The sequence below is a fragment of the Cyprinodon variegatus genome, unplaced genomic scaffold (genome assembly GCF_000732505.1).
Source record: "Cyprinodon variegatus isolate N-32 unplaced genomic scaffold, C_variegatus-1.0 Scaffold315, whole genome shotgun sequence".
Taxonomy (NCBI): Eukaryota; Metazoa; Chordata; class Actinopteri; order Cyprinodontiformes; family Cyprinodontidae; genus Cyprinodon; species Cyprinodon variegatus.
The window spans coordinates 270,763-293,424 of record NW_015150768.1 but is presented as its reverse complement, the minus strand read 5'-3'; the positions used below and the strand labels follow the sequence as shown (position 1 = coordinate 293,424).

Genomic DNA, 22,662 nt, shown 5'->3' with positions numbered 1-22,662 from the left:
AGTTTTATTAGGGCAGTCTCGACATGTCTCCATGATCAATCAGTAGGTGCATTTTTTTTTTTTTTTTTTTTAACCAAAATGATGTTTCTGATGCATCTAATAGAAGTAAACTCATGTTGTTGGGGTTTTTGAATGTTCCCTCTAAGTGCCTTTTATAGTCAATGAAGATGATTTTTGCAGATTTTTCATCTCTGGCCAAATTGGTCGATTTCAGTACAACGCTTTTTAATGAGATGTGGCTGCAGGAGTTTATTCAGGATCTCTATCCCTACTTTAGGAGCAGACAGGCAGACACTGACTGCAGAGAAAGCAATATGTGAAAAGACGGAAAATAATTAGAATTTCTATCAGGAGCTTTAAAATTCTGGACGTGTATTCATGTCACTCATGCATCTTTCTCGCCTCATTCTGAGTTACTCTTAGTTTTTTTTTAATCAGCTTTTTCTTATCGTGTTGTTCTTCTTTTTGTCTGTTATTTTTCTTCTAATTTCGTCTCATAGGTCTTTTAGGTTTAGCATAAATATATCCATTTGTGGATATACAGTATAAAGTCTTTTTTTTTAATTGTCTTTTAGAAAGTTTGCTTAAAAACATTTTGTTTGTTGTTTTAGATCCAACCCTTTTCTTATAAACATTCTGAAGCTTAGATGTTTTTAGGAAATGTTATCATTGACTCCAAGAGTGCTTGGTCTGTTTCCTTTAAATCCTTGCAAGCTGGTGATGTTATTGAAGTCAGAAGGATCTCGGCAGCAGAAGCAGAAGGAATGTAGCTGCCGTGTCGCCCTCAACACAAACAGAAACTTCCTTCTTCTGTGCCCCACTTCTTCTCCCTCTGACTTCCCCTAACAAACTACAGACAATGGCATGTCTGCGCCAAACCAAACACGAAGCAGACTCATTCTTACTAGATATAACTTGAACAGAATATATAAGTGTCAGCTATTAAACTCCCATTTATTTTCTTTTAGGTTATGTTTTGGTGGCTTTTTAGGTTGAATTCCCTTTCCTTTTTTTTTGTGTGTGTGTTTTAAGGAGGGTAGGCTATATATTTGCAGAAAGTTAAGTGAAGTGAATGTTGACTATGTATGCACTGATGGTTTTTGTTAGCTCTTATACTCTCTAGCTCCCCCATGTCCATAGAGGTGCTCCAAGGAGACGGAGGAGAACCTATTTATCACCCCATCACCTCTGTGCTGTGTAAATAATGTGTCCCAGAGGTCAAAAGTCCAGCCTCTCTCTTATGTTTTAGTGCTAACACGTTTTAGTCTCCAAGCATAAAGAAAGATGAACACACTCTCAGCTCAGCATTTGGTGTTTCAGAGCAGACAGTAAAGCTTGAAGGTTTAAAACTGGGCTATATTTTACTTGTAAAAGCATTCATATTATATTTTATTCCCTTTGAACTTTGTCACATTTTGTTCTATTACAGCGACCCATTTCTATGTAATGCATTTTATTGGGATTTAATGTGAAAGACAAAAATCTAAATAGTTCATAATTGGGAGCTGAAATGAAAATAATGTGTTTTTATTTGTTTACTAAGCAGAAATAATAACGGCTTAGTGTGTTTGTGTTTAGTCAATACTTTTTTGTACCATCTTAATCTAAAGTTACATTTTAGAGATTTTTTGGTAACTTTTTAATAGCTTAATTTGCCCACTCTTCATAAAAAGTCAAGTAGATGGAGAATGCCTGTCAAATGCAGTTTTTGAGTCTTAATTTGAGTGGCATTCTTATTTTGACAGGTCAATTTTAACACATCATTCTGTTTTCTGTCTAATCTCCTCCATTGTGTCTCTTGCTGGGTGTCCAGAGTTATTCCCCTGCTGGAAGGGGAATATAAAACCCCAATCCAACCTCTTCTGCAGGTTCAAGCAGGTTTCTTTGCAGTGATTCCCCCTATTTAGCTCAGTTTACCTTCATATTAACATGGACGAACTTGGATTCTGCCACCAGCATGTTCCATCAGAGGAAGGGTGTGTTCAGAGTTTTATAAAGAGTTATTTTTTCTATAACACATAATTTTTTGGCCAAAAGCTTATATATTATTGGTCCAAAACAGGATTTTTCACAAACAGAGATATTTTCACTACAAAGTTTATAGAAGAACTGCAGCTGGGACTTTTTCATGACTTTTATAAACAATGTTTTACCTCTTGGCACTCCTTTATAAAGGCTAGCTTAGGAGGTGACTAATATTCGTCCTGTTAACCTGTTATTCCACCCTGGCTTTGGACCTACTGTTGGTTTTAAAGCAGCTTTATTTGATCAGTGCAACCTCTGCCCACATTTCAGATTGAGATGCCAGGTTTGCAGCTGTTCCAGACTTGGGTAGTAATTGCAGTGGATTTTATTTTAGAGTATCGAAGTAAAGGGTTAATCTTACTTTTCAGGCATACTTTTCAGGTAGGCAGAATGGATTGTATCACTGCTACCAGACAGCTATAGCTAAGGTAAAAAAACAGAAACATTAAGGTTTAGCAAAGGACTCCAATGACAGATTGTAGATGAATAGATACCCGGGTAGTGAGAATGGGGTAAACACTGTTTGGCAGCCTGTGATTTCTTATCCTGCACTTTTCATTAATGCAAACTCTGTGTACATTTGTTTGTGTTTGAACTCTCCTCTGGCTTTACCCTTCTGTCATAACAAAAGAACACTGCATACTCTGTGTGTATGCGTTTCTCTTTCCTAGAGAAACAAACATCTTAAAAATGCAGACTCCCTTTGCTGCTGATAGCATAATTCTGTTCTTAAACCTTTAGTTCACTTTATTTTCCCTTAGAAAAGACAAAAAGTTTATCTTATAATAAGATTTAGCACTTCTAATCTACTGTATTGATAATAGGATTTGCAGCATGTTTGAAACTTTAGTTTTCATCTCACCACACAAAAGGAAACTCTTAAAAAAGGCTTTTCAAAGGCTTCCACTGACAAACCACAAAAGCGGCTGACAGTTGATGAACATGGTGGATATGGTAGCTATTGACGAGCTTGATACTTCCTGTCTGAGTTAATGAGGATGACATAAAAAAAAAAGAAAGAACCGAGAGTTCCAGATCTATCCAACAACCCACTAAGTTATCACTCTGTTTCAGAAGAGCTGGTCATACGCCGAAGTTCATCCCTCAAAATCTGGTTAGAGGGTCGTTTTCAAATGGATTAATGCTGAATAATTCATGTTCTTAGTTCACTGTTTGAAAGTTCTGGGCTAAATTCTCACCTGTCAAAATGAAAGAGGCTACTTCCTTATTTTACACATGAGATTTTAACTCTTAATTAAAGAAAATAACTAAATATCTAAATGGTTTCCCATAACATCATTAGAATATTTTGTCCTCACCACTCAGTGTTCTCTCTCCGCTAATTAATGACAGTACTCCAGTATATTATAGTATAGTATAGGCAGGTTTATTTGTATAGCACAATTTCCTACAATGACTTGAAGTGCTTAATAAGAATTGAACAATAAAATCAAAGAAAAATAAATGCAGAAATATAGCAAATAAAGATAAAAACATGATAAAATCAAGTAGTAAAACAAATAAAACAGTAGGACCACAGCCTATCAATAATACCTCAGTTAACAGTCTAACATTTACATTGAAAAGCTGTTCTAAAAAATTTGTTTTTTACTTTGACATAAAAGAACTCAGGCTTTCAGCACTTTTACAGTTTCCTTGGAGTTTAAGCTGTGAGTAAAGCTGTGAAGAGTATAGTAGTAATATAAGTAATTGTGTTAATAGACATAAGACATAGAAACAAAGCAAAAATACAATACAGTTGTAATTATATACATATAAATGTATATGTGTATATAGATAGTACTTTGATTTGGCTAAATCTCTTTTATAACTATTCATTCAGGTTCATTCCAGTTTTTATTACACTAGAAAACTAGATGTGAGATTATAACTAAAATGATCCAGTTAAGTGTGTCTGTGTGTTTTAAATGCTTATACTGTAGTGCAAATTTTTTGATTGGTCCTGAATTGAATTAAATTAGGAAAAAAAAACAGAGAATGTGCCACTGAAATAAAGCAGTATGTTGATCTTCATTAGCCAGAAAATTCTCCAAAAAATTGGTATGTGCCTACATTTTCTCCACATAGGAATAGTTGAATGAAAGAAAAAACAAAAGACAATATTTCCATAACACCATGCGAAGTATGGTAAGGGAGCTAGAAGACTAGATTTGTATAACGGCTGAACGATTTAGCAAAAAATGTTTTTCTGCAACCAATATTGTGGTTTTGATTCTGTTTGGATTTTCCTTTGCACTAACCTCAAGCGTCTAAATATGTCACCTGAGGGTTTCTTGGTTTTCATGACCTTGAAAGCCTGCTTAACCAGAATCTATTGCTGCAGAACTGTTACTGTTGTGTGGAAAAGTGCTAACTTCTACTGACATGCATGGAAGTACATGCTTGCTACAACTGTAATTATATTTAAAATGGAATTACTTAAAACAGACCAACTTAGTTTAGAATTTATTTTGCTAAACTTTACCAAGGGTGTCAATAAATATGAAAGGTTCAAAGAGTATAAGAAGGGTAATGGGAAGCATATCATGTATAAATGATTCCCACAAAAACAGGGGCTTTTAACAGCTTGACTGTGCTGTGTGCAACTAAATCCTGTTTGTCAGGGGAAAGACTATGACTCTTTTCCTGCAGGAAACAACTAAAGCTTCCCCAAAAGTTCTGTCACTTTACAGCAGCTGTTCACATCCAAATGGGGTTTGTTTAATGTCAACCCAGTGAGTTGAACCCAGTTCGGTTTTAAACAGAGAATCTGCATTTCCTCTTCAAAACAATGGATAATAAAATCAATAATGCAGAGTTAAATGATGACCTGTATTAAATCAGTGTTGTTTTATTTATGAAGAACAAGTAGAAGAACACTAAATAGTCTAGGTAATATGTATCAAAGTAAAACAAAAATAGAATCAACTAAACATTGGAATGAGAGACAACATTTACAGTAGAATATCACATTTTCTGCTGGAATCCAACACAGCTGTCTGAATGTGATTATATCAGCACTAAAGCAAGTGGTTTCTTCTCATGTTTTCTTTTTTCTTTTTATTAGAAACTCTTTATTGTTTTGTGTTGCTTGTCAGCTAACGACTTGTTTAACTTTCTGCCCTGGTAATGCCCACAGTAATGCATGATGCAGTGGCAGAAAGCAAGAACCAAGATGTGTTTCTTGTCTGGTCTATTTTAGCTTTCACTTCAGTCAATTTTCTAATGGGGTTGAATGTGTTTGTCATTCAGTCATTGAAGGCAAGCAGCATGGAGGGAGCTGTAATTGGTTGTTCTAGTGATTGTTCTCCTTCCTGTTCTTGTTAATCACCATTTCATCTTAACTCTACAATCTAGCTTTAAAGAACCAGTAATTGATAACCAGCAAAAGTTTGAATAGTTATTCAGAAAGAAGTCATCTGTGCTCTATTTTGGGCTCTGATGCTCCGATATATTTTGTTTAACTTGTTGTGGCTAAGTGTCCATAAAGCAACACGTTTTTAGCTTCTAGTGCAGCTGCAGGGTATCTGTCTGCATTCTATCCATGAGATAGGGTTTTCCACAAGAGAACTATAAGGAGTTGTGAACTACAGAAAGGAAATGCTAAATCTTTTCCAATTCTGGTTTAGCTGATGTTTTTCTTACAGATACATAAAAAATAAATGACAAAAATCAACCCACTCCTATTCAGTATGACAAAATTATCCAGCATGCAGCACAGAGTGCAGAAAGTTAAAGTCCTTTTGAAATGAAAGTCTAAGATTTAAACCTTGCATAAAAATACCTCTGTTTCCTTCTTTATCTTTAAGGCTTTTAGCACATCTGAGTGCTTACCTTGAGCAACAAAGGAATGCAAAATTGTCGCCTCCTCTTTGATCTGTGATTTAAGGATATTGGAGGGCTGCATTAAAGTATTTGTACAAGATTTTCACTTATAGAATTAGTTATGAACATGAGAGTTTCCTGACGAAGACAAATCTTTAATTAAAGCATTTTTTTTTTGCAGTCTTTATGAGCACGGTTCCACCCAGACATAAGAGGAAGAGAATGTTAGCTGGTGTTTGTCTCTCGCTGGAGGACATCCTTTTGGGATGTGCTCTGGATATATAAACTCTGACCTGTAGTGTGTTACTGAATTTAAATTGGAAATTACAGCTTTACATGAAAAAAAGAAGTATTTTATCTTTCCCCAGCATAAATCAGAGGCCTTAACTCTTTTTCAGGCTTAGAAATATTTCTACTCACCACCTTTAAATAGAATATCAAAACAAGTCATCACATTAAATATGAAACCAGAACAGCAGGAGGTAAGCTTAGATTAGCATAAAGATGGTAGTCCCTCTAGCATTCAGTGTGCTAAGCTATTTTAGCCTCCTGCTGCTACCATCTTTATACATAATGTGCAGTCCCAACAGGGAGGTGACTATTTTCCTTAGAGGAAGAGCATTAGATGTGTCCCTTTGAAAATGAGTCCATGGAGGCTTAACATCCAGGTTTCTCTGCCCCAATCTTTCTTTTTTTCTTTCTTTGCAGAATAACATACATCTACTACAGTGCATTTAGAAAAAGAACATCAAACTATAGGACATTGGAAAGTTTTGTTGCAGGGGCTCTGTTTTTTGATCTTTCATTTTGAATAAAAAGGCAAAAAATTGTCCCAAAATGTAATACTCTATGTTTAAAAACACATCGATTTGAGGCATAGGACAAACTTTCAATATAACCTAGTTCTTTGCAAGGAACCCTGTGGTGCTCCTAGCCAGAAGTGATGCTCAGTGGGATGATCCTGAAATATCTGTAAATATAATCATGGAAGTTAATGTGGTTATTATATTCCCAAACCATCTTAGCGTAACTATTAATGAAGGGGAGGAAGCTCAGTTCAGACGTTTCCTTTGGTCATGATCCAGATTTTAGGAGCATAGGTGACAGTCTGTAATGTATATTGAACGGTAAATCAGAGCTTTACTTTTCAACTCTTATTTTACCGACAGCTAAAGCTGTGCCTGTATTACTACAGACAAGGGCCTAATCTATCCTCCTCACTCTACTCGATCTTACCATCAATCATGAAAGAGACACAAACAGACTGGAATGCCTTTCCTTAAAGAAATGTTTGACCCCCAGTTTAGAGGAAGCAATTTACCTCTTTCCACTTGAGAAGCCTTACTTCAGGCTGAGAGGAGCCCACACTCATCCTGTCCTATTCACATTTGGAAATGACAAGAAATGTTTTTAGGATGCTCTAAGTGGTTTTAAGACAGGCAGAGAAGTACATCCACAAAAAAGCATAAATGTACCCCCGAGATTTCAACACCTGACACAGACCTCTTCATGACGACACCTTGAGAACCTGTCCAGGAACATAAACACCAGAAATAGCAGCCTTCCTCTGAACTAATTCAACTTTATGCTATTAATGTGGAACCAACTCTTGCTTTGTTTATACATGATTGGATAACCTTTAGGATCTTATGCTGTTGCAGAACCTACCACAATATGTCATGATAATACGTCTTTTCTAGCCCTATACAAAACATTTCAGGCTAAATAGGCAAACTCAAGTGATCCTTAAAGACTCTATAAAGTTTACTGTTTTTCCTACATCCTGTGATCCTACCCAAATGTCTTAAGAGGTTTGATAAGTGTGATTCATCAAAAGTATACAATCTGGTCCCCTGTTCACAGTTCAAACCACTTCCTCTGGCTAACACCCCACAGAAGGCAGGTTTTCTCAGTGTCTGTGGTCTTTAACATTTATGGACAAAGAGATTTTGTGATCTTGTAAACTATATAAGGTTAGCTATTCTACTTTGGTTGTAAATCTCTTCCAGCATACTAATCAATTTACCAACCACAAAGACACAAAAAAACCACTGCAGCAACTTGTCGTATGTTTTTAACCATGTAAAACAAAAAAAACAAAAAAAGAAAAATGTGGTCAGACAGATAGTAGGCTGCAACATCACTGGCTACATTGAAAATTCCAGTTAGTTGGGTTGGTTTCCTCTCCAGAATGTCAGTGTTTGTGTGCAGAGGAACATAGGACAGAGCCAAGTCTGAAGGCATAATCAGAAATCCCTTTGATAAAGGAAAACAGTCATTGTAAGATCATGGAAATGATGAGAAGAACGAGAATGAATTGAGTGGAAACATCCAGCAAATGATCTTAGGCCTATCGTATTTGAAATTTCCAAGACAGCAGCTTATTGTGGACACTCTGACCCTTTTCCATACCAAATGCAGACTAACACACACTCTATCTGTGATCTGAGATGCTGCACACAACTGCCACACACCCCCTGTAAACAGGAAATGTTCCCGAGATCAAACCCCTCGTGTTTGACAAAACAACCTCCTTAATAGTTTTCCTTGGGTGTCTCATTAGACTTTGTGTTTTAATCTAAGTTTTATTGAAAACTGGTCTGCTCACTGTCTGCTGCCAGCTGCCTGTCCGTCGAAGCAGACGCAGGACTTCCTCACATCTTCACAGCAGTGGCAAATTTCCATACATTTGTGCAGATTGATTATAGTCAGATGGCTGGAGCATGTGAAAGCCTGCATCGCATTTGCACACAGCACTCCCTTTAAAGCTCTGTGAAGTGCGCTCGTGTGTTGTGTTGGTTTTCCTTTAAGCGCCAACAGCAGCCAGCTGTGCACAGGCGGGGAGTTTTCTGTTACCAAATCAAGCCTCAGAGGGGCAAATTTGTTAAAGGCTGGGTGTTAGAATTTGCACTGCTGACTTGATTCCGTCAGGGCTGATAATTACCTTAATCAACCTTATTCGCTCATGAATGAGTTTTTGATCTGAAAGGATTAAAAAGTCTTGTTGTCATGGCAGCAGAAATTTCAATCCTGCTGTATTTGTTGGTTGCAAGGAGGAAAAGCAACAGAAAAGTAGTGAGTGAACAAGTTGTGCCATGACTAAAGATAAAGATGTTTTTAATTTCATCGCTTTAACACTCCTTAGTGCATGAATCTGATTTCCAAGGAGACTTTAAAGATTTACCATCCATATCAATACTAATGAACACTTGACAGACAGGATAAAACCTGTTCTCGTCACCCTCTGAGTTTTGTCCTTCGACAGTGAATTATCAGTGTCTTCTTTTCAAACATTACTTTCTCAAATGAAATCCTTCATACTGTCACAGGACAAATTAACATGTAAAAAATGAAAAAAAAAAAAAAAAAGCAGATTTGTGTTTGTATTATGTCTACATATGGGTAGATACTGAGAAACATTTATTATCATTTGAATGAATTTATTTTTTTTGGGATTTCAGGTAAAATACTGCAGAGCTGTATTGTTGTTTTTAGAATCTTAGTCTTTTAGGATGTCTCTGCCAGCTTCATTTGATATATTTGCAGATTCATTATGCAATGGATCATTATTTTAACACTTCAGCAGCCTTTTAACAGGTTTTCTTCCCTGTACTTAGTTCCATTTATCTTCCATACTCTTCCCAATCCCGCTTTGTCCTTCACCAACAACACAGTACAAGTGTGTGAGGTGATGTGTGAAAAACTGCAAATGATATATATATATATATATATATATATATATATATATATATATATGCACTCAGTGTGACAGCAGTAGGAACGTACACCCAACATTTGCATATTTAGGGGGGAAAAAAATTATTATTTTGTTTATAAATCTACAAAAATAAATTATTTCTTTTTGCCCTTTGATGACACTGTTAAACCAGAATGATAACACAATTTTCCAACCAATCACTCAAATCTGTGAATTCATGCAGTCATGTGTTAATTTCTCTTAATTAAAGTATATATATAATACCTCCTCAAGCCAAAGAAAAGTTGTGTTTGTCTGTCTGTGTATCTATGTGTGTGTTCACTTGTCTGTGTGTGAGACGATGTGTTATACAATGATAAATTACACAATGACTTAACAGGAATATTATGCTTCACACACTGTAGTACTAATTGTATTAGTTGTTCCAGACAGTTGGAGGCTAATTTAAGATAACTTAACATGACCTGAATAATGTCATGGAATCACAATGTCCCTAAATATGGACATATTTTATCACCATATCAACAATTATAGCTCACATTCTGAGCTTTTTCTATATTTCAATACAAATTACGCATTGCATACTTGCGATCTATTTAAGTACCCTATTCTTGTGTTCTCTGGGATGAGAAGGCAAAAGAGGGAACTGAAATATGTAAAGACTTGCATGTTGGATGAAGCTTACATTCCTCATGAACATGTCCAGATCTGCAGCTTCTTTACATGTTATGACCTCAGGACGAGCTCAGCACTCCTTCATAATGGTCTAACACCTTATTTTTGTTTCTCAATAATGTCCTTTTCCTACATTATTTTGACAGAACATTTCAAAAAGGGAATGTGTGACTAAGAAACTCTAGTGCAGTAGCAGATGCTCATCCAGATGGTTTGAAGAGCCTTAACGTTTTACTGCCTAAAAAGTTGGAAAGGATCACATCAAAACTCTTCAAATTAGATTGTTTTAAAGAATACAAACTGTTTTTTTTTTTTTTTTACTTTTGTTTACAAAATACTGGTTAAAACTGGATTGCAGAAATTCAGTGAAGGCTATATCACTCTTTGAATGCTTAAAAACTAAAGTGACAGAACCATTTTGATAACATGGTATAAAATACTCAGGCTTCTACCTGCCTGTCTATGCAGGTCGGTCTGACACACTGTTCAGGTTCAATTTTCTCTTTTTATTTAATTTTGATATCCTCAGAATTCTTGGGATATAAGTTTTTTTTTTTCACATAATCAGGGAAGAGTAAAACATAATACAAAATAATCTAATACTTTTTGGTGCAAAATACGCATGTGTACTTTGGACCAATATTGTATGTTGCAATTCTTTGATATAACTACGTGGCCAAATATTTAGTTTTGCTCTGCACCCACAAAGGAATCCTTTTTACGAAACATAGTCATATTTTGTTGAGGGAATCTAAAGCTTCCTATAGCCTTATCCATTACCACCTCAATAAGCATAGATATGTGTTCGATAATCAAGTATTTAGCCGCATTAAAATGATTTATCACAACCAGAGAAGAAATACGTGGTGTAGGAGAAAGGTCCCAAAAAAAAAAAAAAAAAGAAGTAACTTAGTGAAACTGTGTTTGCTACTAAAACTAAAGGTGTTTAGTACCACTCGATAATTATTCTTGAAATGTTTCTGTTATAATTTTGAATTAGATCAGTCATTAAAAGTCATTTTACTTTTCAGCCATTTTATGGTAAAAAAAAAATGGCTGAAAGACAGAGATCTAAGTAATCTCTAAAAACTGTTTGATATTAGATATTGCTTAAGGGACATGTGAAATTTTTCAGATAGAAATTTTAAAAAAGTCAGCATGTAAACTATTGCCACATTAAGGTCTATGTGTTTGTCTGTAGAGTCTCCTCCGGAGCGGACGGGGCGCAGACGGAGTATGCCAGGCTCCTCAGACAAGAACTCCACCACCATGGAAGCCACCTCAACCGCTGCCACACCTTTCAGAGTCACCGTGAGTACTGTGAGTGCTGCTTCTATATCTACCAACTACCTCCTCTCCCTGTCTTACCTGGTTTCTTTATGAGCTTTAGCCTTAAGATCAATATTTAAGGAGGTTGTTTGGAGTCCAGATGGGCTCATAGGAACCTGGAACTGATTCTTTAAAAGTCAGAATAGAGTCTTTCAAACTTTATGGCTGCACAGCACACATTTGGTTTACATTCAGCACTTAGTCTTCTACTGCTTTTCCCACCTCGTATGATTGATAAGCCACTTATACTCCCACACAGCTTGCCATCTTTGCTGTCAAACAAAAACTGAGAGACTATTTTTTTTTTTGTGTGTGGCGGCTCTAGCGTTTTCTGTCATGTTTAATTCAGTAGATAAACAGTCAGTTAATGAAGCAAAAAATTCTGCCATGAGTCATCAATTTATAGATAATTAGCAATTAGCAGCGCGTATTTCCATTAATAATTAACAAGCGGGGAGATGGCAGCCCAGAGGTGAAGTGTAAACACTCCTAGTCAGACCAGTGGAGTGACGAGATTGTTTTCTTATAAACATGTAAATTTAAAGCCATCTATGGACTGAATTGAAAGCTAATGAATATGACGGCATCCCTCATGGCTGAAAAACATATTTTCCATCAAAAGTTAATTTAATAGCAAGAAGGAGAATATTTTCTATATTTTATTGAAGTAATTATTGATTATAATTGAGCTAAAATATATTGAATGCCTATTTTTATCTATTTCTGTAATAAATAGTCGGAAATAACTGAACATATAGTTGATGTTTCAACCATGTTTGAAATGTTTTAGGATTTTATTCATTTCTTATAGAGATGTGTGCGCTGAATCTTTACTTGATCTTGATTTTAAGCAGGAATTAATGAGTACTTATTTTAGAAAAAAAGGAACAAAGAGCTGCAGGCTTGTGGGAGAGCTAAAGGGTCAGATGGAAAGGCTGCCCTATTGATTAACTGCCTCTGAAGCAGCATCTTGTACTTCTCAGGATAAAGAAAGTTGGAGGAGATCTTAGGGAAAGTCATTCTGAGTCACATGACCTCTTAACTCCCACCAGTGAGCGTTATATTAATAAGCTGTAACGACTGAGTCCTTTGCAAAATGAGCACATTTCTGTTTAAAGACTTTTTAAATTGCCCTGTGGGCAACTTTCTCATATGCTTCCCCCTAGTGGTATTTAACTGTACTGCATCAGCAATCCCACCAACATTTTAAGTGCCTTTCATAAAATTCTTCATATTTTTCTCACTAAAACCGCAAACCAATCGATGTATTTTATTCAACATTATATAAAACAGACCAAAGCAATGTAGTTTAAAATTGTGACATGACAAGAAAAAAACAGTAATGGCATTTCTGTTTAACGTTAATCACCCGACAGCCAAATTGTTTAAAGTTGAATTTGCTTAGAAATATCTACTATTTTGGAAGCAATATAAACATTTACAATTTAACTTTTAAATCATAATCTAAAGCTTAAATGTTATGGCACCATTCATTTGCTATCAATAGAAGACCATTGACCTAAAGCCAGGTCTCTGGTAAGGACAGCTTCAATCAGAGAATCAACCGAATAGCTAATTCCATACACTAAAGGAGCTAGAGAGAAAAAGTGTAATCCATAAAGTGATATACTCTATATAAATGTGAACTGACTGGTAGGAAAGCAGTCCTAGCTGACCAATATAATGTGGCACAAGCAATGAGGAAGATGATGCTGTGATAAGAGAATTGGAAATGGGTGAAATTATGCTTTTTGGCCTACATAAAAAATGCATTTGGTGAAGAAAAACAGTAAAACACAGTAGTGGCAAGATGATACTCTGTGGAAGCTTTGTTCAGTTTTTGTAATGATCTTCAATGTTTTCTTCTATAAGTTACAATCTTAGGATGCTGTGCTTCTAATAATTTGTTAGTAATATTTGGCTAATTTTTGCATTTTCTTATGTGAGGATTACAGTAACAGCACGGCAACTCGCATATTAAATCCATCCATCTTCTTCATCAGACCCATCATATCTCTAGCAGTTTATGAACTAAAGTCTATGATAGGGCAGAGAAATAGTACAACCATGCACACACGATTGCCCAGAGGTTTAGATAGACCAATTAACCAAACAGTCATATTTTTTCCTTTTTAGTATGGGGCAAAGCCAGACTACCCATACAGGACCCATTATGCATGCACAGGGAAAATATGCAAACTCCATGTAGAGAGACTGGGAATTGAACCCACAACTTTTTTGCTGAAATGCAACAGTGCTACAAACTGCTCCACCATGCAAATAGGTGCCAATAATGGCCTTACTGTAGTAAAGTTATTTGCTGGTTAGTTAATAAATACCATGCTTCACTGTTTCTCCTGTTTCCAGGATGAAACTTTCATGTTAAAACAGTAACAGTGCTTTAATGATATCTAAAGCACTCTTTTTATGACTTGAGCTAAATCTGTCAAAATGTTTTTCTCTCTGGTCTTCGCATGGACTGAGTTTTCTTTCTGCAAACAGGAACATGCACACTGCTCTGTTGTTCTCGAACACATCAGAAACAGAAGAAAAAAAATTGAATTCACTTCAAAGTGTAATCCTCTACAATCAATCAGATAAAGATAAAAAATAGAAGTTATAGTTTATTTCACTTAACTTGTCCTGTGGTTTCGTAAGGACTTCACTTCTCATCAATTCTCTGCCTAACTTCCATTTTGTCTTTGATAAATAGCAGAAAGGTCTAATTGGGAAGGTATGTCCTCTAGTTTTATCCATTTATGCTAAAGGAGAACAAGAGATGTGATAGTAAAAGCACAGAAAGCCCTGCTGATTGTCCCGGCTCTGATTCTATCAGCCCGCATTAAGGGCTGCCTGGAACCGCCGAGCCGAGGGAATAGAATTAACTGGTTGCAAGCATTTGCTTTAATTTCATGACAACGAGTCCCCTGCAATAAAGCCCAGCTGAACTTGTAAGTGCTGATTTAATGGATTTGGACAGGCTGAGTTTACAATGAAGTTGGGGGTGGGTCATACATCCTCGTACATGCACAGTCAAGAGGTTGAACTGCAAACAAGATGGTGCAGTAAATATTGAAACATTCTTTCTCAAGCCATCAGTTACACGTTTGGAAGGAGCTAAAACATGCAGAGGCAGAGAGGTTGTTGAGAAGCAGATGCTTCTCCATGCTGAATGTGCATATTGAATTGCATTATGTAATTCCATTCAGCCTGTTCTCTGTCAGCCACAGAGATATGGAAAGTTCAAAGAGCTCGGTGAGAACAATGCTAGCAAGTGAAACTTGAATTCAAAGGTTATTTGCAAACTGGCCAAAATACATGCCTTGTCATTTCCTACATTCAGGTCAAAATCATTTTAGGTTATTTAATATCCCTTCCTCAATGCTAGTCCTTATATCACAGTGAATTTAGCAATACTGCTGCTTCCTACTGTTTGCCATCAGTACTCAATATTTTGGGGATTTTTGGACAAATCTGCAATTTGATATTCAAATAATCTATGAAGGTAATATTGAGTCAAACCCATTTGTGCATTTTAAGTGTGAATTTGAAGTTGTAGAGAGAGTTACATTATAAGTTTTGTAAAAGTAGAATTAAAAAAAGAATTCACAAAGTTTTTTTCTACACCAGTTCAAATTTTAAGTACAAGTACACAAATTGTGTTTTACAAGTTGTAAATCAAAACATCATGATTGCTCCAAATGGTCCAGAACTACTGTTGCAAAAGTATTTGTGCATTGTAACTTTGGTGTTTGTAATTTTAGATTTTTTTTTAAATCTGTCACAATTACAAAAAAAGTTACAACTCCACAAATTGTTCATTGCAAGTCATATACATTATATACACAGACGCTTCATTAGATGCTGGCCAACATGCCTAGAGGGCGGCCATCTTGGATCGGACCACAGTTCAGACCGCTGCTGTCAGAATGAATAAAAGGCACCTTACATCTCATTTTGATCAGAGTCAGAGATAATTTCACAAAAATCTGTTACATATCACCACCACTTAAAAGACCAAAACAGATTCTAAAATTACCTTTTAGTTAAATTAAACTTATTTATTCAGATAGAGGCAAGATATATGCAAAGTTATATATTTTGCAATTAAATATTAATATGATAAACAAAAAGTTTTATATTAATTTATTATAAAATCGTGTTTTACAAATATTATAGATTTATATAATATAATATTATTTAGTATTTTTCAAACTTTTATAAAGAGCGCTATGATCTAATTTGTTGTAATGTGATGTACAAATTGTTTTTATGTTCATTTTTATTTTTTGTGATTGTGAAAACTTTTTGGTGAAATCGTAGTTAATGATAAATTTATGTTGTGTCTAANTATATATATATATATATATATATATATATATATATATATATATATATATATATATATATATATATATATATATATACACACTCTAATTTGTAGGATCCATGCAGATTTAAGTAATAAGAGTTGCTATAATATTTCTTTTTGTTTATTTTTTTCAATAAAGTAAAAAATTAAGGATTTACAGTTGTATTTTAATTACCACACAACAAATTATTTAAGTGTAACTCTTGCTGTTGAAACCAGATTTATTATTTCATTCATAATAAACACTTGTGTCTAATAGATTAAGTATATGCTCTTTTATCCTGCATTTAATCTTTGAATTGAATGGTATTTTAATCCCAAATCACCCCTGCGATCAATCATTTAAATAATCTCTCATTCCTCTTGTTGAGCTTTATCTGCTCTCTAAGTTAAAATGATGCCAAACATGTGGATTTTATATCTCCCCCACATGCTTCACATAGCAACACTTCATGTTTTTGTTATATTTTATACTTTATTTCTTGACAATTAAACCCTCATGAATAGTGTTTTTTTATACGTGAAATTTAAGACAAAAACAGAAAGTGTGTTATTTACCTCAAATCAGAATACTTGTTTTTTACATGTTAGATAGAAGAGTGATTTTAAACTATATAAGAAAGAGTCTAAAGAACCTAAGATTCATTATTTTTTGTCTTTGAAAACCATATTTTTTATTCCTATTTATCTCTCAGCCTGCCTTTGGATAGAAGCAATTGGTATTGTGTGATGTGTAGCTGATTATGTTTTTTTTTTTTTTACCTTTTTCTGCTAGATTGAAGTCATGTTAATAGAGAAAGTGTCAAATAATAAATGAAACCCCCTTGTTTAGGGAAATAAACAAATAAAGCTTCGGTTGACAAATATTCTTCATATCCACCGTTATTCTATTCTATTTCTAGCTTTCCAACACAAAGAACATGGAGCGTAGCTGAGTTCCTTGTGTTGTATATAACCTCTTTAAGCTTATAGGAAAACCCAGGTTTGAGTGTTGCAGCATCACAAAACTATATAACAAGTGAAGTTTGTGTCATTTTTCTGTTCACTTTTAGATTCATTTGTTTACCCTGCTGTGTATAATAAGAAATGTTATTCTGTGTGCTAAATAAAAAACAATAAGAGGCCCCATCGCAGTGAAGATCAAAACTATATTTTACCCTATTTGACCATCCTTTGTCTCGCTTCACTCTGCAGCCAATTCCATGCTCTACTGAGCTCTTATCCGCCGCTGACCTTGTCACTCATTTGCTGGACTTTTCTACTCGCTTTCCCTCCCATTTAGTTTCATTCTGTTGCTTCTTCTACTGACTTGTGCTCTGCCACATACAGATTATACATAGTATTTTATTTACCTTCTTGCTGCAAGTTGTTTCTTTCTTTCTTTCTTTCTTTCTTGAGTGTAATGTTTGCCTTTTCTGTTTCTTTTCATTTGTGTTTTTTTATACAAAAAATTGACTCAATGTATTATGGCTTTGTTGTTTCCTGCATTTTTTTCTTTTTGCTTCTATCCGTCGCTAATCAATCGCTCTCTTTCAGCTTGCATAGGTTTTTTAAATAATTTATTTTTTTAATCTTTGCTTCATGTGGATGCAAAGTGGAGAAACATTTTAATTTGTTTGCTACCAACATGCCCACTGTAGCAAGCAAACATGTTCTCCAGGGAAGTGCATGGAAGAGAGCTGGAATTGCTCTAACTTTAAAGGAAATTGTGAGCAACGATATGCGGAAATATGAAAAGAGTTTTTGGTGTTTATTACATCTTTAGCTGCAAGACAGAGTAAATGTTTAATTTAGACAGCTGTATTTATAGCCTGTTTATTCAACTAACAGCCCTTCAACAGAATTCACTGATAGCAACAGCAGTTGCTTTGTTTCTCAGATTTTTGGCTAAAGGAGGTTTCAGTTTCTAGAGGTGCAAACCTCCCAGTTGCCCTTTTCTCTTGTCCAATGTGAAATTTCTGAGGATTCACTGGGTATTAAAAATAACAGCTGTTATTCTGCCTGGGAAGTGCAGACAGGATCCAGCTGCATTATTTAACTTTTGAAAGAAAGAAGAAATAAACTTCAGGTGTTGTAGGAGTTCACCCTAACCTTTCATATCTTCCTTCTCTAAATCTGCTGTCACAATGTTCATTTTGTGATAAATGTTACCATATTTTGTTCTGAAATATAAAATAAACCACATTTTTTGACACAGCAAGTCAAAAACATGAAAATGAACTGAAATAGTTTTTCTCTTTAGTCATGATCCCATATTACTGTATTGATACCTTTTCCAACTTGGGATACAAATTCAGTGTTTTTTATATGATATTACACTGTAAATATCCATATTTTTCAGAAAGTAGATCTGGCTTCTTCCTTGTGGAGTTACTACAGGCATTCAACTTAAAGCTGTTTCTATACTTTATATTCTTTATAGTGAATCTTCATTAGCAGAGACAAAACATCTGCATAGCATAACCTGAAGGAAAGTTAACATTACACCACTTTTTGGTCTATAACTTACCTAAGATTCTCAAGCTCATGCCTTAGCTCTAAAAAAAATCCATGACAGCTTAGCTTAGATGTAAAACCAACAAAATATATTTGACTAATTAAGAGGTGATGGCAAAATGGATTTGGTGCCACAATGATTTGGTCTCCTAATTATCTTTTATTTGAAGGCCATCTGATTAGCCGAACCTCCTTTAATTCCCACTTGAAATCTAAGTCCTATTTTATCAGTAAAAGCAATAGCTGCAATGATATGGTGTATAAATAAAGTAATTTTAACTAAACACAGTTGATAAATGCTTTTTATCAACAGCATCCTTAAATGTTCTGCTTAAATTAATAACATTTAAAAAAAAGCAGTTAACCATGAAACACTGCTAAAATTGCCCCTTTTTAATCCTGGGTTACTAGAAGCGGTTTTAATCACTCGTTTTAAGCAGGAATGTGTAAAAAAGTAGAGAAGCCACCTTCGACAGAAACAGGCTTAGTATGATGGGCCATCCACTGTGTGACCGGCTGGGGCTTAGAGGATAGAAACAGAAAACAACACAGAACCACAGAACCATTAGGAAAGAAAGACAAAAAAAACTAACCAGCTTTAATGGCATTAACACCTCAGTGACTGAGCCTGGAAATTATGGCTTTTGCCCATCGCCTACTAAGCTATTTCTTTGTGCAAAAACTACAAACGATGCAATATTTGTTTGTTATGGGTTGCTAAAGCTGTAGGTATGTGTACGTAAATTGAAAAAATAGAATATGATTATCTGTAATGTTTTATAATGCTGTTTCACTTCAAGTTAGTCTAAACTTTTTGAAAGTGACTGGAAATGGAAGTAATGGGACTTAAATTATCTGTCTACTTAAAGCTTTGTTGAGTCATCTTCTAGTTACCGAAACACTTATTTCCCATATTCTCCAATCTATTGTATATTTCCTCATTTCCTTGTTTTTACATTCTGGTAATTTATGTATTTTTTGTTTCTGTCAGGGCATAGATTATTAGAAGTTATTGAAAGTTTTGGAGAGGCTCCCACAGATCAAACATTGCTGTGTAAGCTGAGAGCTTCTATTGCAGGAAATTGGATTTAATCCAAAGTAGAAGCTGTGCTTCCTTTGCACTGTTTGCTGCAGTCCTGCTTTTCCATAATCCTCATTTAAAGCAAGTTATTGTTTCAGCTCTCAGTCGCTCCTCTAATTTCCTTGTGCATTGCAGTTCTGGACAGGAATGTGCAGCAACAGCAAAAATAATACCATGAATAGTGAATTATTTGGTACAGCAAACATTCAGAAATAAAATCCTCTTTTGCATTAGAATTACCAAGTGATTATGGAAAAGCAGCACTTTGCGTGTTTGTACACACTGAGTATATTCACATTCATTATTGGCGTGAAGCTCAGGTTACCGACATGGGAGCATCCTTTGTTTTCAGGCCAGAGTGCCTCCTGATGACAGGTGTTATTCTTTGGGATGCTGAGGTTGCTCTGTGATCAGCTGCCAAGCTGTGAGGAAGTCGCTTTCTAATTATCCGCGGTCCATCGAAGCCTGTGGAGACCTATTCATACCTTAGGTGGTAATTGTTACACAAGTGTGTTAATGGCCCGAACTGTTCGGAGGGAGGTCTCTTTCACTGTGCAATTTGCCCGTTACAGCCATGAGGAAGGGTGACGGGTATGAGAACGGCAGAAGGTTAAAGCACTTATGGCAATATGTGTCTGTTATGTTATGTGACATTTTTCAGCTTAGTCTGGCTGCAATCTTTCCATCCAATTTTCTACATTGTGGACAGACCATTACCAAACATCTCTGCAGAAGTTTTCAGCAAAGCACAGCAGTCTTCTTTAATTTCAATGCATTTATTTTGTATATTAATGGATAATGTTTCTGTATTGACACAGATGTTGTCTGGCCAAGATGCAACTCAATAGTCATTGTAGAATTACTCAAATCATTATGTTAGGTATTTTTCTTTTAGGGTTTGGATTCAGGAGGGTTATGCTGTCAATGTGAAAACACTCACTAGCCTCTCAACCTCTAATATTTTACCTTCCAGCAATAAAACTTCTTTTGTTCTAACAGTATTATGAAAACTTTTGTACTTGAAATGATTCCATTCATAAATTACGAGCATACATTTTAAGAAGGTAAAAGAATATATGTTAAAATTTTACTTTTCTAGAAAAAATGGCCCAAATTAATAGAAATAGGGATGTACACATTATTGTTATCAGATTTTTTTAGCTGATGTTCACTATACCATTTTAGAATTCAAAAATCAAAATCCTAATAAGTTATACTGACATTTTTGGCTTTAAAGTGGCTAAAATGTGAAAATGTTAAAAGCATATCTTTGGAAAAGTAGAGAGGATGTGATTGGAATCGTTTTTCTACTGTTAAAGAAGAAAAAAAAAACTTCTCTGCATTTTTTAAAACTGGAAGTGGAAAAAAAAAATCCTTTAGATCATAAGAATCTAAGGATGTTCAGCTGCAGTGGAGAATATGTACAGTAAAATATATGAGAACCTTCAGTAAGCACCTTGTTTACTGCTGAAGCTTAGAATAAATGAGCAGCAGTTAAATTTAAGTAAAGATGATAGCATAGTGAAGAATAACAGATGATCAGGCTCTAACGCTGCAGGAAAATAAATGATCGACAGCTGAAGACAGAGGCAAAGATATATTTTTTTTTCTGATGAAATAACCTGAAGATTGTTGGAACATCTGGTGAAATATTTGTTCCCTGAAGTAACTACATGTAGGCCTGTATCATCCAAGAAGCAAAATATTTTTATATAGAGAGCATGCTTGCTTGCAATGTTAAATCCTAAAATTAATCATAAATGAGGATTTTGCAACATAAAAAAATCACAAAACAAAACCAATGAAAAATGATAAAGAGGTGGCTTCAATTTGGGAAAAAAAAACATTCTCAAAACTGAACACAAACCAGCATTTTTAGATATTTTTTTCTTTTTCTGGTTGTTTTTGTATTGAGTTGCTTTACTTTCTAAAACTAGGATGCATTTTCATTCCTATCTGTGCAGTATGCAGATGAAACACTGGAGGCTTGTGACCTGGAGGTGAATTAATCAACCAATTCACACAGGACAGAGAATCAGTGAAGTAGAATAATATTGAACTTTTCATGGTGGCAGCCCATCACAGAAGAGGACATTGTGTAATTATAAGCCGACTATCGGAACCATTGGATTCTGAATCCTGCACCAATGAGATAAAAAAAAGGGAAAATCCCCATAAGTAAATATTGGCTTTTATATGTAAATATGTCTTTCTATAACTTGACCAAAGCAATAGTAAAGGCAAGAGCATGTTTATGGGGCAAGATATAAACATTCACAAACACACATTATATCATTCATGTTAGGATTAAATGCAAGATACGAGATAGAACATAGTGATGTCGTATAAGAAATAATGTTTCTTATAATAAATATAATTTAGTAAACACAGTAATTACATTTACTAAAAATGTATTGACATAAAGATTTTTTTATACATTACCAAAGATAATCATTTAGATTATGTGTTTTGGTTATCTTTAATCCAAGTAATCCAACTTTTTTTTAAATAGCACAAAGCATTTGCAGCAATGTAAATAGTTTCTAATGTTTTTTACTTTTTTCATTCAGAATGAGAGCTTTAAAATATTCCAGTCATCCAACTTTTTTTTAAATCCTTTTTCTAATCCTTAAAGCAAAAAGCCCATAAGTTTAGCTAAATACATATGTTTATATATTTTCCACAATCACAAAATTCATTATAAACATAATGTCACAGCAATGAGCCAATAACAAGTGAATTTCATCTCTTCTATGCGCTGCTAACATAGTCTGTTCTGATCAAGATCTTACCCACGGTAACATGTTGAATACTTGAAGTGGCTCCAATTAATAGAAGCCTGACCTACTTTCTAATTAATTCAGCTAACCATTTGTCTAGTTGGGTGAACTCAGTATTTCTCTTAGTTAATACATAGCTGCAGTATTGTTTTTTGACAGCCATCTTAGATTAGGCTTAATTTTAATCTACAGGACAAAAGCTATTACGGTAGTTTTATTCATCACGATATGTGATAGCTTTAGTCGGTTTTAGTCGACTAAAGTTGTTCCACTTGTGCGGCACTCATCTCAGCTGCGTAGTTGTGATTTCACATAAGATGGCAGTAGAATTGCAGAAAAGAATAAAAATATATTCAGAGGT

At 34.9% G+C, this 22,662-nt stretch overlaps 1 protein-coding gene across 10 annotated transcripts in view; it reads left to right on the top strand.

Annotated features, from left to right (window-relative positions):
- Nucleotides 1–22,662, top strand: part of dab2ip (DAB2 interacting protein) — a 199,028-nt gene that overhangs the window by 83,094 nt on the left and 93,272 nt on the right. For 6 of the 10 annotated variants that reach the window (XM_015384535.1, XM_015384531.1, XM_015384538.1 and 3 more), the window contains one exon: nucleotides 11,445–11,563. In XM_015384535.1, coding sequence (XP_015240021.1) covers nucleotides 11,445–11,563 — 119 coding nt within the window. The remainder of the gene's footprint in view (nucleotides 1–11,444; nucleotides 11,564–22,662) is intronic. The other 4 variants (XM_015384532.1, XM_015384539.1, XM_015384542.1 and 1 more) reach the window with 1 other exon arrangement.